Below are 17,238 nucleotides of genomic sequence, written 5' to 3' on the forward strand. Positions count from 1 at the left end.
TGGCCGCTTTCCTCGGCTCACTGGTGTGAGTGCTGATGTAGAGATGCTGGCCAGACCCGCCCAGAAACAAAGTCCGGCCAGCGATCTGGCGTCCCACGGCCCGGGCAGGCGGACAGAACCAACCGTCGCCACGGCGATGGTGGACCTTGTGCTGGGCCTGTGCCCAGGCGCGTGATGCGGGGCAAACACCGTGGTTCACAGGAGACAGACGGGCCCCACCTCTCCGCGTTTAACTGCACAGAGGGCGCGTGTGACGCCGGGCACGGCCGGCGGAGTGGGGACCCTGTGTGACGTCCACACGGGGAGCTGCCCCAGAAGACCAGCATCTGGCGGTTCCCCGAGGGGAAGCAGCGGGGAGAGGCCCAGCGTCTGACCACCCAGTGTCCCCGCCACTGATGGAAAACGACTGGACAGGTCTTGGTTGCAGTCGACCTGGTGAGCAGAGCGGGATTCACGCCCCGGCACGTGGGACTCGGCCGCTTTCCCTCCCCCCCGACTCCCGAAACTTGGGGTGTTAGTTCCCCACGGCTGCTGTAACAAATTACCACAAGCTTAGGGACTTCAGAACAACATGTTTATTATCTCGGGGTTCCGGAGGGCCGAAGTCCCGCATGGCTTCCCTGGGCGGAAACCCAGGTGTTGGCGGGGCCAGGCTTCCCCGGCTCTGGAGATGATCCGTGCCCGCCCTCCCCTTTTCCAGCTTCTAGAGCGCCATTCCTGGCCAGGGCGCTGGCCCGGCCTCTCCTGGAAGCCGGAAGCTTAGCATCTCCCACTCCCTCTGCTCCCACCGCCTCCTCCCCACTGTGGCCCAGTCTCCCTCTGCCTCCCTCTCAGGAGGACGCTCCCGACTGTTTAGGGCCCATCCTGAGAGTCCATACTGATCTCTCAGCTTCACAGCCTCCGTCATCTCTGCCACAGACTGTCACATCACAGGCCCCAGGAGTCAGAGCGTGGCCCGGCTTGGGGGCGTCGTGCAGCCCACCACGCCCAGCACGCCCACACTTCCGGGGGCTCATCGGCTGCTGTTCACGGAGCTGCCGGAGCAGACGACCTTGTTCGCTGACCAAGCATCTCATGAGAGCGGCGGCATCCACAGAACACGCAAGGCAACGCCAGCGGAGCCGGGGCCAGGCCGCCCCCCGACTTCAGAGACGTCATGTCCTGTCTCCGAATTCGGGAATCCTTTCTTCTCTTTTACTGTTTTGGTTTCCTTTTGAGAGTTGAGCAGCAGAAGGTGCTCTTCTCTGCCTCCCCGTCTAATCTTGTCTCCCAGAGGTAACTACTGTGAACACTTGGGTACTGGTTTTTCTAGAATTTTCTTAAAGGGGTAACTGTTAACGAACCTTTTATCATGTAAATGGGTCCAACTCTTACCATTTTTTATGTATTTTAAGATCTCCTTGGTTGGCAGATGTCTATGCTACAGGTATTGATAGCAGTCTTTTGGAATTGTATTAATGCGAGAAAGAAAAGGCAAACCGCCCCCTGCTGGCTCCCTCGGTTGCAACAGCTGAGACCCAATCGGCCTGGCTCGTTAGTGACCTCCTGTTCAGAGGCAGGTCTCACCTGGGCAGGTCTCACCTGGGCGGGTCTTCTGCATACGGAAGGTGCCACCGGCCCCTTCCTTCCGCCTGCTGCCTTTCGGTTCGTGCTCTGCAGGTCCTCTTGCCGCATAAGGCCAGGCTCTGGTTCGCTGAAGTTGGCTGACCGTCTGCATCTTGCAGAGGGGCAAGAGCGCCCAAGGCCTGCCTGCTTCTTACGATGCAGGGTCCACTCAGCCTCTCTGACAGGCCTGGCGCTGAGGGTGGCTTTCCCCCGGAGTGAAATGGCTCCTTGGTTTTTCTCATACCCAAAGCCCTCTCGTTTTGGTCCGAGGGGCAAAAGCCAGCAAAGGGCCCAAGGCAGACCAAGCCTTCGTGGTTACACACGCTGCAAAAGCCATCAGAAATCAGGTCGGCGGGAGCGGTCTTCTCAGGTTAATCAGAATTCGTGCCGCTGCCGGTCCCTGCTGCGGCTTCGAACTGCAGTCAGAGTCGCGTCCAGGGCACCGGCCGTCGCGCGGTCAGAGTCGCGTCCAGGGCACCGGCCGTCGCTCCATCAGAGTTGCTCGGTCAGAGTCGCTCGGTCAGAGTTGCATCCAGGGCACCAGCCGACGCTCGGTCAGAGTCGCGTCCAGGGCATCGGCTGTCGTGCGGTCAGAGTCGCGTCCAGGGCACCGGCGGTGGACGCCTCCCCTGCCCCCTCCTTCTGTGCTCTCCCTGCTGCCCGCTGGGCTCCGCGGGCCCGTTCTCGCCTGGGGAGCCTCTCGCTGCTCCTGCCCCCTCTGAGGCGAGCCCCCCACATCTTCACCTTGGAGGCTCCCGAAAGCCAAAAGCTACAAATTCACCTCCTTAACCCAGCGACACCCCCGCTCCCCCTCTGCCCTGGTTCCTTTACTCCAAAGCGGTCACCGCTGTTTGGAATCACGTGCTTACCGTGGCTTCCCCGAGAGAGTGTCGGCTCCAAGGGCCAGAACCGTCGCGTCACGGGGCTGAAGGGGACCCAGCGTGCGCGTGAGCGAAGGGACCCGAAGGGACCACCCGCGGGTCGGACCGCACGCCAACGCGGTCCCGCTGCGCACAGGGGCGGTGTCCAGATTCCGAGCTGACCGGCGTGGGCGCGGCCCGGGCAGCCGAGTCCCACTCACCTGGACGTCAACGACAGTTGAACAACTCAGCTCACGGGTTGTCGCAGGCTCGCTGGGAGCCAGGCCCTGCGGCGGCCACTGTGCTGTCCAAGGGCGACGTGGACACGGGCGGCCCTGGAGCAGCGCCAGGGCGACCCCGCGCCCTCGAAAATCCGCGTGGAACTTCGGGCCTGCACCGCGCGTGCCCTTGGGAGGGATGGGGAACAGCGCCCTCCACCCGCGCGGGGAATCCTGGGGAATGTGGGGGGGGACGGGGCGGGGATGCGAACCCCGGTTCCCCGCGGAGGCCGCGGGCGCAGCCCCCTATGATCCCAGGTCCCACCTGCCGGGGAGGACGGGCCGGGCCGCGGCGCCGTGGACGGCGAGGACCCTGGGTGAGGAGAGCCGGGTGGCGCCCCGGGGAGGCCGGTGGCGATGTGGGTGCGGCTCTCCAGCAGGAGGCCGGGCCTGCGCTGGCTGGGCCGGGCACCCCCTGACTTTGCACGGGGAGTCGTCAGCACCCCCACTTACCGCGCGCCAAGCCGGGGCTCAAGGAGGCCGGAACCGTCCCCGGGCGCCCAGCCACCTGCAGGGGGTGCCTGGGGTTCGGCGCGGAGCTCGTAGGCCTATGTGGCGCTGGTGTCCCCGTGACACAGCCAGCCTGTGCCTCTGCAGAGGGGGACCCGCGGGGACCACATGCCCAGGGCGGCGCATGCACGGCGCAGGTACCCGGGAGTGGAACAGACCAGCGGCCAGGCGGGGCCACACGCAGCGCGAGCCGCGGACGGGGTGGGGTGCCCCGGGGAACTGCACGGCGGAGCTGCCGGTTCCCCACTTCCTTCACGCGCCCTGACGAAACTGCGCGCGAGCCCGCTCTGACGAAATGACAGCGATGGGTCGCGGCGCCCCGCGAAGACTGCAGAGGTGAGAGCCCAGTGCGTCCGGCCCGCGTCCCCTGCCTGCCTCGCCACCTCCCACACTCTGAGCCCCAGGCAGGAGCCGCCCTCCTCAGGTGCTCCCCTGTCTGCCGGTGCATTTCCTAGCTAAAACAAAAACAAAAAACGAACACCCCGGCTTACTGCAAATTCTTCATTATATGACTCGTTAGAGTCAGGACCACACCTCACTGCCACTCACCACCGTGCAAGCGACGGCTGTACGGAAACCGCCCTCATCGTCCTCACTGTGCTCTGCGCGCGTGAGTTTCTCACAGTCTAACCCTGCAGTGTGCCGATCTAGCCCCCGACCTCATCGAACTCCCCGAGGGCTCCACGTGGTCCTGTGGCCAGGGCCAGAGCGTCCAAATGCCTCATCCGCAAGCGACCGAGGGCGCAGAGAGCAGGCATGGCTTTGAGCCTCGGGCCTGGGGTCTCATCCTGCCTCTGGTCTTCCTCGCAGGCCGCTGAGCACTGGGATGTGGCCGGAGCACCTGAGGACCTGGCTTTTTGTTTGTTTCATTACATTTTATCAGCTTAAATGTAAATAGCCACGTGTGGCTAAAACCGTGCGCCTCCCGCGTTCTGCTGCTGGTCCTCCGTCTTCCCCTCGTTCCGGGGGGATCTCTGCACCCTCTGTTCGTTCATCTCCTCGTGTCCCGTTTTTAAGCAACAGAAGCATCGTCAGGGGAGACTTTAAATGCTCGTTGTCGTCCCATGTGTCAGCCATCCTCCATCCTAGCCAGAAGACCTTCCTTCTGTGAACCCCGTTTTTTGCAGCTGCGACAGAAGCCGTGATTGTGAACACATAGGTGTTCTCCTACCTGCACATGCTCGGCAGGCACCTGCTGGCAGGGTGGCGAGGGGTGCTCCCCCGTGGCCGCTCCCCCGTCGTGTAGCCACAGGCCCCTTACTCTGGATGAAGACTCAACCGGAAATGAGCGACAGAGTCGGGGTTACGTATGAGGCTGATGCCAGATAAATTTTTATTATATTTAGAAAAACTGTAACTGGAAATAAAAGTCGCCCGGGACGAATCAGAGCTTTCAGACACCGCATCATTCTTTAATGGCAGGATTTGTGCCCACCGCCCAGGCCCGGTCTAAGCCAGCCGAGGTGCTGGAAGGCCGAGACCACGGTGGTGCCCAGTAGGCCGACCATGGCGACGGAGCCCAGCGCGCCCCGGCTCCGCTTGCTCGGGTCTGAAAAAGAAGGGGGGCAACGGTCACCAGGCAGCTCCAAACCCGAGGCTCCGCGTCCACACGCCGCTCTGCCACGGCGTTCGGGCTGTGCACCGACCCGGGGGGTCAGCCGACTTGACGCAGAGCACAGCGCCACGTGAGGACTGCGTGGACTTTACAGGCATGGGACGACAACAGGAGCTGCTTCATCCCCGGACCCTCGCAGGGTTTCCCTCCTCCTCGAAAAAGTAAGGACCGACCGCGAAAACGGTCCTGTCCCCCCTCTCCCTCGGGCACACTGTCGGGGGCGGGGGCTGCAGACGCAGGCTTCCGGCCTTGGAATCCTGTTCCCACGGAGTGGCTCCTTGACCTGTACAGAGCCTGCCTCCCCATCTGTAAAAGGGGGCACTACTATCCACCTCACTGGGATGTGGCTGGAGCACCTGAGGCGAAACAGCATCCGCAAAGCTCTCAGAACAGCACTGGAAACGCGGAGGATGTCCGACGAAAATAAGGTTTGTTACTTAGACAGAGGTCAGTAAAAAGAAGGGGACACACCTGTCACCTAGACATCGGGTTACGGCCCTTTTTCTTAAAGCCCCCGCACAGAAGACGAGCCGGTAGGATTTTAACTTCGTCCCCTGGGCAAACGCCTGTTGCGAGCACTTACCTCCCGTGTAATAGCCGTAGGCGTAGAGAACCCGTCCGACAATCCAGGCCAGGCCCAAACCGGAAGCTACTCTCTGAAATAAAAGGGCGTCGTTAGTGTCTGCGACAGACCTTCATTAACATCCAGAGACACCGGCTTCCCCTCACGGGGAAGGTCCCCACGAGGGAGGTCCCCTCCGGGGGTGGGGGGCAGCGCAGAGGTGTGGGGCTCCACTAGGAAAAGCGGGGACAGTGAGCCATGCTGAGAACCCCAGAGCCCACAGCCCTGGAGGGGACATCCCCAACACCCTTGATTAGAGACATAAAAATTTATGCAAGATGAAAATGCCTTCCATTTGGCCGCTGTCCTCCTTTGGTGCAAAGGGGTCAGGAGGGTAAGGAAGAGAGAGGGGGCTGTGAGCGTGTGAGCGCCACTGTCCCCAAGCGCCTTTAGCTGAGTAGCGCGTGGCCTCGGTGGGGCTGAGGGTCCTACCTCAGGACTCTCGTTTGTTGAGGTGGCTCTGGGTAACGTTAAGTTGCAGTCAGGGCACAAAACAAGAGAAGTAAAAACTGCAGCCCCCCCCGTCACTACGTCTGCCGGTCACTGTTTACTAGAAGGACGCCTCGTCACTGGCACCCAGGAGCAACGCGGCTGCTCGTCCTCAGTCATCCTGAGAGGACCGTCAAGGGCTAAGTGCAAGGCCTGGGACCCGGGACGTGGAGTGGGGTGGACGCCGGGTGCCGCCTGATCTAGAGAGGCGGCCCGTCTTGTCGCCTGCCAGGACGGGGCTCTTGGAGGCGAGAGAGAGAGAGAGAGAGCGAGAGAGAGCGAGAGCGAGAGCGAGAGCGAGAGCGAGAGCGAGAGAGAGAGAGAGAGAGAGAGGAGAGAGAGAGAGAGAGAAAGAGAATATCTTCTCTAAGAGATCAGGTTTGTTTCCCTTGAGAAAATACCAGACTTCAAGGTCACGGACGGCGGCTGTGCCGTTCAGGCAGCGCACAGCAGAGCGCGAGACGTGCAGGCGCGGCCCAGGGGTGGGCAGGCTCGGGACCGGAAGCGGGTGCCCACGCTCTGCTCAGCCCGGCGAGGGGACACCAGCCCCCGGCGGGACCCAGCTGGCAAGTAACCTGGCTCAGTAAACCTGTCTCTAGGTTGGTGGCCCCGTCTGTCCCGCCCGCACGTCCTGCTCAGCACTGAGGACGGCTGCATTCCTCCCACTGCCCCAACCGGCTCCTGGCTCCTGCCTCGGGGCCTGGAGGGCTCTGCTCCCTCACCTCCTTTAAGTCTCGCCTAATTGTCACCTCGGTGAGGCGGTGAGGCGCTCCTCCCTAGCCACCCCACTCAAACTGTCTCCCCGTCCCGCACTGCCTTCCGCCTCCCCGGCCTTGTTTCTCTCTGTGGCTCACGTCTCCTGCAAACGGGCTTGGGAACGCACTCCGGGGACTGGAAGTCACCTCCTGGAATCCGGGTCTCTGCCCGGCTGCTTCACTGCGGTGACCTCAGGTGGTCGGTAAGTGTTTGCTGCATGAATGAATGAATATGCAAAGGGAAACGCTTATGGACATGAACCTTCTAGAATCACAGCTGGGTTCAAATTCTGATTCTTCTACTCTACAGCTATCCGACCTTGAGAAAGTCACATCATCTCCAAGATGTTTCCCCTTATCTGTAAAAAAATGGGGCAAACTCTACCTAAAGAACTCTGTTAGAAGTAACTGAATGAAATTATTTTAAATACATTGTGGCTGGATGAAATAAATAGTATCCAAGATGAAAACTCTGGAAAAACTCACCGGGTGGTAAACACCCCCAACAGCTAGAAAAAACAGGAAGGCAGGATACATTTCCAACCTGGAATAGAGAGAAAGAAACTTTTCTAAAAAGCGCCCCATCTAAGTATGTCCAGGTGAGACTTTGTGCCCTTTACCCTTCTCCTCGCCCAGGTAGACACTTGAGAGTAAAAACGCACTGAGCTGGGACGAAGCCACTAAGCCCCGCCCTCTGGGGTGGGGGTGACCGAGAACATGGTGACTCAGGTGACTCAGGTGACTCAAGGACCGCCAGCCTGACAAGCAGACCAGGAGGAGCGCGTGACTCGGAGCAGACGTCCTTACGGAGCTGGGCGCCCCTCCGTACCCTCCCCACCCGCAGGGGCCCAGGGGTCCCAGGCCAGCCCCGCAGGAATCCGGGGACGCAGGCCACCCCCACAAGGGTCGGGGGGGCGCAGGCCAGCCCCACAGGGGTCCGGGGACGCAGGCCACCCCCGCAGGGGGGGCGCAGGCCCCACTCACGTGTTCTGGTGGGCTCGCTGAATGCAGTTGAACAGGTGTCCGTTCTCGGGGTCTGCGCTGTACATGGTGGGGTACTGTGGAAACAGAGCACCTGCAGCGTCACCGTGAAAATCAAGCTGAGGAACAACCTATCCCAAAGCGTCTTCCATCGTACCCACGGCAGTGACAAGGGCCTGGGTGCTCAGAGGCAGATTCAGTCATGCCCAGTAACGAGGATGCCCGCCTGCCGTCATGGCCCAAGGGGCGGACGCGGCTCGGGCCGGACTCCGCGCTTCTCTCTGAGGCCGCGCCTCGCAGGCGGGTTTCGGATGCAGGGACACTGCCTGAACGAGCCGCCCCAGCAGCCATCAAATGCCACATCCTCGTAACACTTCCTCAAACGGGACACAGACACTGGCCTTCAAAAAACCTACACGCGAACACTTTTAAAGGAAGCTCGCGCTCGTCCGGGTGTAAGCTGCCAAGCAGAAGCAGCCGGAATGGCCCAGGGGACAACCTCGGTGACCCACAGGACGACGTCCGTGATCTTTTCAGCGGCCAGGCCTCCCACGCCGCTGTCCCAGCCCGGACCAGCCTCCGCTACCCGGGAGGCGGGGAAGTCACGGGAGACACCGTGTTTGACACTCGGAAACGCTGCTGCCATCCAACCCTCTGGAAACCGCTCCTCCCAGCGAACAGCTCCAGGGGCCCCAGCCAGGCCGCTCCTGTGCCCGCCGCTTGGTCTTTCCACAGGTGGAGCCCGCCCCCCGCTCCTCGTGCTCCCGGCCGTCCTCCCGCCAGGAAGGGGCCGCGCTTCTCACAGGCCCGGACCTGCGGCTCCACCGCCCGCGGCTCCTCGCCTCCGCCCCACGACCCACAGGCCGATGGCAGCGCCAGGTCCCCACTCACCTCCACCTTGTACTTCTTGCGGGCCTTGGACACGTTGATGGCCAGATGGCCGACCATGATGAAGCTGGCGGCCCCCGTCAGCACCACGAAGCCATACTCCTTGGAGAAGACGCCCATGCTGGCTCTGGGGGGAAGGGGCCGGTGAGGGGTGGAGGGCCCCGCGCGGCGGGGGCAGCGCGCCCCGCAGCCCGAAGCCCTGAGCACACCGACGTTCCCAGGAGGTGGTGGGGCCGCCGCGGATCGCAGCCCGGGGTGTCGCGTTACTCAGGGGCGCGACGCACAGGGTGCACGGCCATGGCCTGGGTCCTCCCGTGCCGGGGTCTCCGGATCAACAGCGCATTTATGAGACTTATCTGCACCAGAGCTGCTGGCGAGGGGCACCCCCACCCCCATTCCCTGGGGCGGGGGACACACTGGGACAGGCTGTCTCCATGACCCGCACGAACAAGCCATTTAAAGTAAAGCTTCAACTTTGTCAGAAGCTGCCTGTTTAAGGACAGTAGAGGTAAGCATGTTTGGCCTAGGTCAAACTCTGCAAGGCGAGCGTCCACTTCCAGGCCCGACCTGCGGCCCGGACGCCGGGCTCCCGGCCGCGTGGGGACACCTGCGTCTGCGCAGCTCTTTACAGTCACTTTCACTCCTCTCCCCGGTGCCTGAGCTTCATTTCCTAGCTACGGAGGTGGGAGCTGGATGAGGGCAGAGCGAAGACCAGAGCGGGTTTCTTCCCAAACCCCCGCCAGCCCGGGCACGACGTGCGGAGTCGGTGGCTTAGCCCTTGACATCTGTTCCTCTGATCTGCGAGGCCTCGGGGTAGGAGAAGCAGGTGGCGGGGGGCAGAGAAGTGCCTCTTGCGCACGTGCTCAGAAGTGTGGCCGGAACCGAGCCCCGGCGCGGCAGAAATGCAGCCTGGGAGGGCGACCCAGAAACGCCATGCCCCTCGCACGCCGCTGAGGTGACAGCGGGCGGCCTATAGAGGCCACTGCGGGGCAGGTCAGGAGACCGCCCGCCCTTCCCAAGGCTCCTCCTGCAGGAGGTGTGGACGCACCTGCACAGGAGCGAGGCCCGGCCGGCCCTCTCTGCCCCCTCCCTGCCACGGGAGGTGTGGGTGCCTGGAGGAAGAAGGCTCAGACACAGAGGGAGCTGTCACCACAGCTGCTGACGACACAGACCCAACGGGGGCTGAAAACCGCGTGAGGCCTGTCTGTCCTTTAAGGAAAGGATCTGCTAGCTCAGTTCCCTCCGGGTTCCAAAAAACTTTACCATCTGCTGAATTCTTGCTTCCTGAGTAATCCAGGGCAGAGAGGGGGCCACCTCCGTGCCGCAGACCGGCCTCCACGGTCCGGTGCAGGTGCGCGCGGGGACAGGGGCACTGGGCTCACCGCGGCCGCACCCCAGGCAGCCACGGCCACACCCAGGGCAGCGCCAGCAGATAGCGGCCGGGGCGCGGGCTCGAGGGGCTGATAAGTGGCACTCACCCAACCCCCCTCGGTCACGAGCACACGTGCGGGCTGCACACCCCTGCCCTGCCTTTGCCCTCTGCAAGCTGCGGGCCCACAGCACGGTCCCAAAGTCCCTCTGGAGCCGAACTCTCGAGACGGAGCGGGAATTAAATGGGACACACTGGAGAGCGCCCGGTAGGAACACCCGACAGATGCTGTAAATAGCACTAAGTGTACACGCATGTCCGTCCACACGCGCGACATTTCCTGAACAAGGAGATGTTGACTTTCCTGCAGGTCGGTGATCTGCTCTCCGTTAGGAGTTCGGCTGGTCGGCTTTGCTCCAGTCAGACTGCCAGCCGGGTCTCATCTCGGCATTCCTGGGGCTCCTGGAGAGCCCGCCCCTGCCGCACCCCCGGACCGGGACGGGCTGACGCGACCCGCTGGTCCCGCAGAGCGCGCTCCAGCTCGGCCCCTGGCGTCACGCGCGCAGGGCGAGTCGCCGGAGGACCTGTTTCTTCACTCAGGGCCGAGAACGGGGCTCACGGCAGTGCGACCCTCCCGGGAGCGCGCCTGCTCCCGGCGTGCACGTGGCCTGGCCTCGCCCCCAATTCCAGCGAAGGCTCAGGGGTGAAGCTCGGCTGCGCTCTGCACTGGGGTCTCCCTTGGCTGCCAGCGGACAGCCCCTCAGAGCACGGTCAGCACCGAATGACGCAAAGGCAGGCCTTACGGTTTGGGGCACTTCTGGGCCATGGAGTGACCACAACTTATAATTCACAAAAGTAAAACCGGTCGGGTGCTGCTGAGGGAGAGGATTCCCCCTCCGGCTCTCTCCGCCCGCAGACGGACGGGTGGACGCACTGCCGACCTTGAGCTGCGCTGCGCTCTCTCAACGCTGTCTTCTTTCCTGCCGCCAGGAATGCAGGGGACAATGACAAAGCGCTCCCAGGCGGACGCGGGGCCATTCCCCAGTGTTTCGTGGGAAACCTGACCTGGCCGCCTGCGCTAATAGTCCCTTATTTTACACAGCAAAAAAAAAAAAAAGTCAACGTGTTCATGAGACTAACCGAGTATGGCGGCTGGAAGGGCTGGTCTGATCGTCCCGAGCGGACCCCCACGTCCCCGGCTCTGGGGGGGATTCAGAAAACTGTGAGGTGGCGGCGGGGTCTGCTCCACCGGCTTAAAGCACCCCCGGGCGGCCCGGCCTAGTGTCACCTCCACGGGTGTCTACAGAGGGACACAAACTTGTCCCCAGGCAGGGCATCCGACCCTCCTGAGCCCGAATAAAACTCAGCGGAGAAACCCAAATCTACAGGATTTCTGTGGGTCTGGCCTTCCGGTCACTCCCGCATTGAAGAGCTGCCGAAATCTGAGTGTCAGCACGTCAAACGGCAGCTAGATGTAAGAGTGGACATTTAGGAGAAGAAATAACGACTCAGGGGAGGAAAAATAACTCCCCACGACCGTGTTGATCTTCCGTAGCTACTTCTCCAAGGGCGGCAAAGGAGCAGCGAGTCCAGCGCGCAGACCGTTCCTCATTTCGCTCCGGCATTTACTCGCGCCAGGCGGACGGCAGGGCAGGCCGGACGGCGGGCGTCTGCCAGCACCTGGCGGTCCGGGAATCCGCCCTAGCGCCGCGGGGAGGCCGCCTGCACAGCGGACGCTGGCTGCGTGCGACGGGGGAAGACCTGCCCGTCGTGGAGTCGGCCGCCGCAGTCCGCTCACGTTGAGCTTCCCAGTGAGTGAGCCACAGCTCACCTCGACGCCCGGGGCCCCGCTGGACCACCTGGAGCCCAGTGTCCCAGATGTGACCCCAGGAACAGGCCGCAGGGAACCCCCCGTGGTCGGAGGGCAGGGACCGCACAGGCAGGGAGAGGCTGAGAGAAGCCACGGCTCGCGGAAGAAAATAAAATTCTCAGCGATTCATGAAATGGCTCTGATTGGATGAAGTCACGGCAGGGCACTTTACCTAATCGGAATGCTCGGCCAAGGTCCCCACCGGCCTCGGAACGAGTCCTTCCCTGACGTGCCCCTACTAAATACCGCACTCCCTGTGATGTCCAGGGCCGCAGCATGATCCACACCGAGAGAAACCAAGTACTGGCAACGATGCTTATTTGCACGAATGTCATTTACCGTGCGTCAGTCACGGTTCCGCAGCACTAATAAGCGCCTCACGGCATTCCCATGGCACGTTATTGCTTCTGTTCTGTAGAGGGGGAAACAGCCTCAGAGCTTAAGCCGTCTGCCCAAGATCACACGGCTATCACGGGAGGGCCCAGAGTCACAGGCAGCCAGGCGGCCGGCTCCAGGGCCCCTGCTCTTTGTCCCCGCCTCTCAGTGAGGCCCAAGCCACCTTTGATCACACCTGCCTCTTTTGAAACTTTCCGCCTCCTCAGACCCTCTCCTGAGCATAATGTTAGCAAGCATAGGAGGCTAATCATTAATTCCAAGTCTGTGACTGATTAAAACCTGAGATCTCTCTAATTGGAGGAAAAAGAAAACCTGGGAAAGATCCAGAAAGGAACTTTGTAAAATGAGTGTCAGCACTGCAATATGACAAAAGAGGAGAAGCTGCAGGAAGGAAAGAAATGTCCTCCGATCTCTCGGGTAACAGGTTTGCAAGGAGCAAAGCAACACAGAAATTGGCACTTGGTTTTTACAGCGTGATTTCCACGTAAACTGTCCCTTTACTGGCATGACACAGGAACCGAGGGTCACAGGGAAACTAGGGTCTGACTTCCAGAAGAGTTAGAGTCACACTGACATGGGTCGGATTTTCTGTCACAGGAAGTGTGGGAGGACTGCAGCGTCCCCACCAGGGGACCAGCCACTGTGAATGAAGGACCCGCCAGGCTGCCAGCTCCTGCCCAGACAGGGCTCCGACTCGCCCCGTCTGTCTGCACCAGTCATTCCCACTTCTCAGGATGGAGAAATCAGGTATCACTTCTTTCAAAGAGGACATACTAAGGCACCAAGATAGAACCCAAGTTCCAGTTAATGAACAGGTCAAATTCTAGAAAGAACTCAGGAGGGAAGCAGGGGGACCTATGGCCTCAAATGCTGAATCCTTCAGAGTACTTGCAAATGTATCTGGAAGTCATACAAATGTCCTGTCCCCCATTGCTTTTCTCCCTACGGTGACAGAGAGAGAGCTAGACACTGGAAGAGACAGCGATGGAATCTCAGGAATTCTGTTTTACACAGCGATGACCTACCTGATAACTGCTAAATTCTTTAAAAAAAAAAATTTTTTTTTTTCTTTTTCAGGAGGGCAGTATACTCAAGGAGTATTAATGAATTCAGTTGCAAAACCATGGCAGTATATCTTTGAAACGGACATCGCTTTAAAAAGGAAAAATGGTTCACGGTCACTTGTGGTTGGCAATGGTGTTCTGAATAAAGATTCAGGATATTTAAATATAAATACAGGGAATGATATATTTAAATGCAGCTAGCTGTGCAGTAGGCTTCTTGACAGATTGATTTGTCATCTATTTCATTCCAGATTGTTCCAAGGGCTTTTCGGCATTTCTCTGGATAATGGGGAGAAGCCTTTCTTTTATGTATGCTCATTCTCTTTGCCATCCTCAATTAGAAGGTTCCCTTTCAAGACTGCATCTCCCCACAAATCTAGGACAGCAGGAGGGTGTCTAAATGAGAGGGAGCCTGCCCTTCTCGGTGGGTCCCAGCGAGCGGCTCCGTGGCTGGCCACCGTGTCTCCTCCAGTGCGTCTGTTCCGTATATAGTAACATGGCTTCAGGAAGAAAAAAAAGTAAAGGTGCTTGACAAAGTTTTCTATTTCCGTAGCACTGTCTCAGGAGGGAGGCTTAACAGAACATCCTCCCTACCGCTAAGAGTATTTGTTTGGATTTCAGATGTTAGTTTTATTTAACTCAGCTACATTTATCGCCTGTGAGGATAAACATTCTTGATCCTCCTATGCAGATACCAGTGAACCAAATTCATTGAATTAAAGTCCCTGAACTGAATTCAATGAACTAAAGCACAGCCTGTAACTGACCAATAAGTAACCTTGGGCGCCTCCCCACACTGCAGGCGGAGTCTCCACGCCTCCGACGGGCTCCAGCCCCCACGCACAGAGGCATCGCACATCTGCGCAGTGGGGCGGGGCCACAGCACCTGCAAGGGCCTCACATCCCAGAGCCATGGGCGTGCTCCCTCCAGGGCGCCCTTTCTGCTGCTCAGGGATCGAAGCCCTGGCCGCCGCTGGAATTGCCTTCACCTCCTTTCCACACTCACTTGTCCCCTAAGTTAGCTGGTAACCTCGTGACTCCCAAGGAAAAAGTGTTAGCAGAAGCCAGAACTCGGGAATGACTCGCCAACGAGCCTCCGGCCCCTTCCACACCCTGCAGCCGCCGCTCCGCTGTGGCCCGCGGGCTCCCGGCAGCGACACCAGATAGAGGCGGGGGGGGGGGAGGGAAGGGGGGCAGGACCGGCCGTAAATGAAGAGTCCGCCTCGCTCCCTGCGGGGTCTCCAGCTCCAAGGCAGAGGGTGGAAACGACCCACTTAAAGGTTCCACTGCGGACTGGCGAACATTTCCATGAGGCGGGAGGAAAACAACACGGTTCCCCAGGGGCCGTCGGAGGGGCCCTGGCGACACTTCCACCTCCGCAGCGCGCGCGGCGCCCCAGGCCGCCTTCAGAGCGGTGTCGCCGCAGGCCCCGCACTGCCCGCCCGCCCGTCCTGCGCACCGCGGCTGCCGCCGGCGAGGCCGAGCGGGCTGCGGAGACACGGCCGCGGGGAGGCGGCGGGTGAAGGACGGGGCTGGGGGACGGCTGACCTTGGGAATCCGCCTGAGCTGTGCGGCGCGGCCGGGCCGGCCTGGACGCTGCACACCCACGCCGCCGCCCTGGGCGCGATGCAGGGCAGGTGGAGGGCGAAGGGGAGGGAGAGGGAGAAAGCAGTCCACGGACAAGAAGGGGTGGCGGGAGCGAGTCCGGGTTCGGCTCGGGCGGCAGATATGGGCGGTGCCCGGGGCCGGAGCCGAAGGGCCCCCGAGGGCAGAGGGCCGGCGCGCGTCGCTGCCCGCACGTGCAGGCACTCACCTGGGTCACCTCCGCCGGGCTGGTGCAGTCTGCTGCTGCGTAACGAAGTGTGGGTGCGACGCCCAAGGCCTCGGGCGGGCCCCGCCCCACAGCCAGGCCCCGCCCCCGGGCGGCGAGGCCACGCCTCCAAGGTCGGGCTGCGGGTGCCAGGCTCCGGGTTGTGAGGCCGAGACCGAATTTTCATGTTCTCCACGGTTTCCCACCGATTTACCCCCTCGGGGTCCCAAGTTCATGAATCGAGCCCCTCAAGTGCCTTTGTGGCCGCCATCCTAAACTGTCCCCGCTAGTTCGTGCTTCCCGGGTTGGGTTTGCAGAACGGTCGCACGTTAGTAATTTGTGCCCAGCGGAGCCACCGTAGCCGGCGACCAGGCGCTCCGCGGCGGGGCGCGGCGCGGGTCTGCACTGCGCAGGCGCGGAAGCCGGAGGCGCGGTCGGGCGCGGCGGCCGCCCAGGGCTGTGCTCGCCCGCGGCGGGGACTCGGGGCTGCCGGGCGTGCGCGTTTCCCTCGCTAGGAAGTGGCGCCCTGAGTCACTGCGGCCGAGAGCCCGAGCCGCGCCCTGCCGCGCCCTGCCGCGCGGCGCCGCCCCGGGGTCCGCAGAGCCCCGGGGCCGCAGAGCCCCCGCCGCGCCTCATGTCCAGCTGCGGGCGCGCTTTCGGTGGCAGCCTGAGTGTGGCCAAAGGAGCAAGCCTTGCTTCTGAGCCCCTCGACCTCGGCTCCCCCTCTGGACACCCCACGCCCTGCGAAGGGTGGCGGCCTCCGGGCCTCCTCGGCCTCCCGGCGGCGCGGCCCCCCTGCGGGAGCGTGGGAGCCCCGCGCTGTCAGGTGTAGGTGCGGAAACGCGCCGGACGCCGGGCCTCAGAAGGCTCGATGTCGCATCCAAACGTGCAAAAGTGCTGTGAGGGCCGGTAAAACCTTTGCTGTTGCTGCTTCAGCGGCTTCCAGCCATTCTCATATTTTGGGGGTTCTGGCGGGTTGGTGGTAAAGTGCTTGTTTTGATTGAACGCTGGAAGGAGAGTAGGGAAGCTTTTCTGCCTTCAGGAGGGAGAGTTTCCCCCTCTGGCTGCTGTAGACTGACTGTCCCCCGCCCCCATTCATATCTTGACGCCAAACCCCCAGTGTGTTGGTACTTCCGGTGCTGCTGGTGTAGCCGCCAGCCCCCGATAGACACCCGGATCACCAGAAATCAGTGAGTTCAAGAAACACCCTTTATTCAGCCCTCCGGATCTGCCAGCGGAACGCAGACCCCAAATTAAGCAGCCCCGAAATGTAGAAGTACAAGATTTTTAAGCCCTAAACCCCATTCTTCATTCTGTCTGAACAATAACAAAAAAGTCTATTTTCCTTCTATTTACTACCTGTCAACCCACAGGTCGGGTGTGCCAGCCGGGATACAGAAGCAGAAAGCTTATTGTTAGAATGTTACGTTCCCATGGGCGATAGCCAAGCAGTAATTTTCCAGCCAGCACACGGCCTTTGAGAGGCGGCCAGTGAGGAGGGTGGAGCCCTCACGAATGGGATTAGAGCCTGGATAAGAGAGACCCCGGAGCGCCAGGCGGCTGACTGCGAAGCCGGCTCTCATGACACACCCCATCTACTGGCACCTCGATCTGCGTCTTTCCAGCCTCCAGAACTGTGAGGAATAAACGTTCACTGTGCAAGTCGCCCAGCCTACGACGTTTCTGTTACCATAGCCGGAGGGGAGTGAGACACTTTCCGCCCGTCAGTGTAAGAAAAGGCAGCCCGAGGCGGTGGGAGGGGTGATTTGAGAATCAGGAACATAATTCTGGCCCCTCCCGTTTTCCCTGTTTGACCACAGATGGCCACAGAAAAGGCCTTAGCCACTCGGACCTCCTTTTAAAAGCCTCATTACAAAAGCCACATTTGTTGATTTTAGAAATATTGGAAAATAGACGCTTTTCTAATCGTTCCATTAAAAATTGCAACTTCCTTCTCAAGGCGCTCCTGATCCCCTCTGTCGCTTTGTGTCTACCATCTGACCTATTTTGGAATTTAATTAATTAGTTCATGGCCTGGCTGCCCCGCTCCAGGGAAGGTCACAAGATGCTTGGGGATATCGCATCCCCACTGCTCTTAAGAGCCTGGTGTGGAGTAGACCCTCGGT

The 17,238-nt window shown here is 60.9% G+C and overlaps 1 protein-coding gene across 1 annotated transcript; it reads right to left on the minus strand.

Annotated features, from left to right (window-relative positions):
- Window positions 1-4,556: 4,556 nt before the first annotated feature.
- Window positions 4,557-15,260, minus strand: MGST3 (microsomal glutathione S-transferase 3). The gene is made up of 6 exons (XM_016148577.2): window positions 15,116-15,260; window positions 8,607-8,730; window positions 7,719-7,792; window positions 7,221-7,278; window positions 5,452-5,524; window positions 4,557-4,802 (listed from the first exon to the last, which is right to left on the minus strand). The coding sequence occupies exons 2-6, from the start codon at window positions 8,721-8,723 to the stop codon at window positions 4,666-4,668; spliced, it is 459 nt and encodes a 152-aa protein (XP_016004063.1). The 5' UTR covers window positions 8,724-8,730; window positions 15,116-15,260; the 3' UTR covers window positions 4,557-4,665.
- Window positions 15,261-17,238: the final 1,978 nt, after the last annotated feature.

The sequence above is a fragment of the Rousettus aegyptiacus genome, unplaced genomic scaffold (genome assembly GCF_014176215.1).
Source record: "Rousettus aegyptiacus isolate mRouAeg1 unplaced genomic scaffold, mRouAeg1.p scaffold_m13_p_17, whole genome shotgun sequence".
In the NCBI taxonomy this organism is placed as follows: Eukaryota; Metazoa; Chordata; class Mammalia; order Chiroptera; family Pteropodidae; genus Rousettus; species Rousettus aegyptiacus.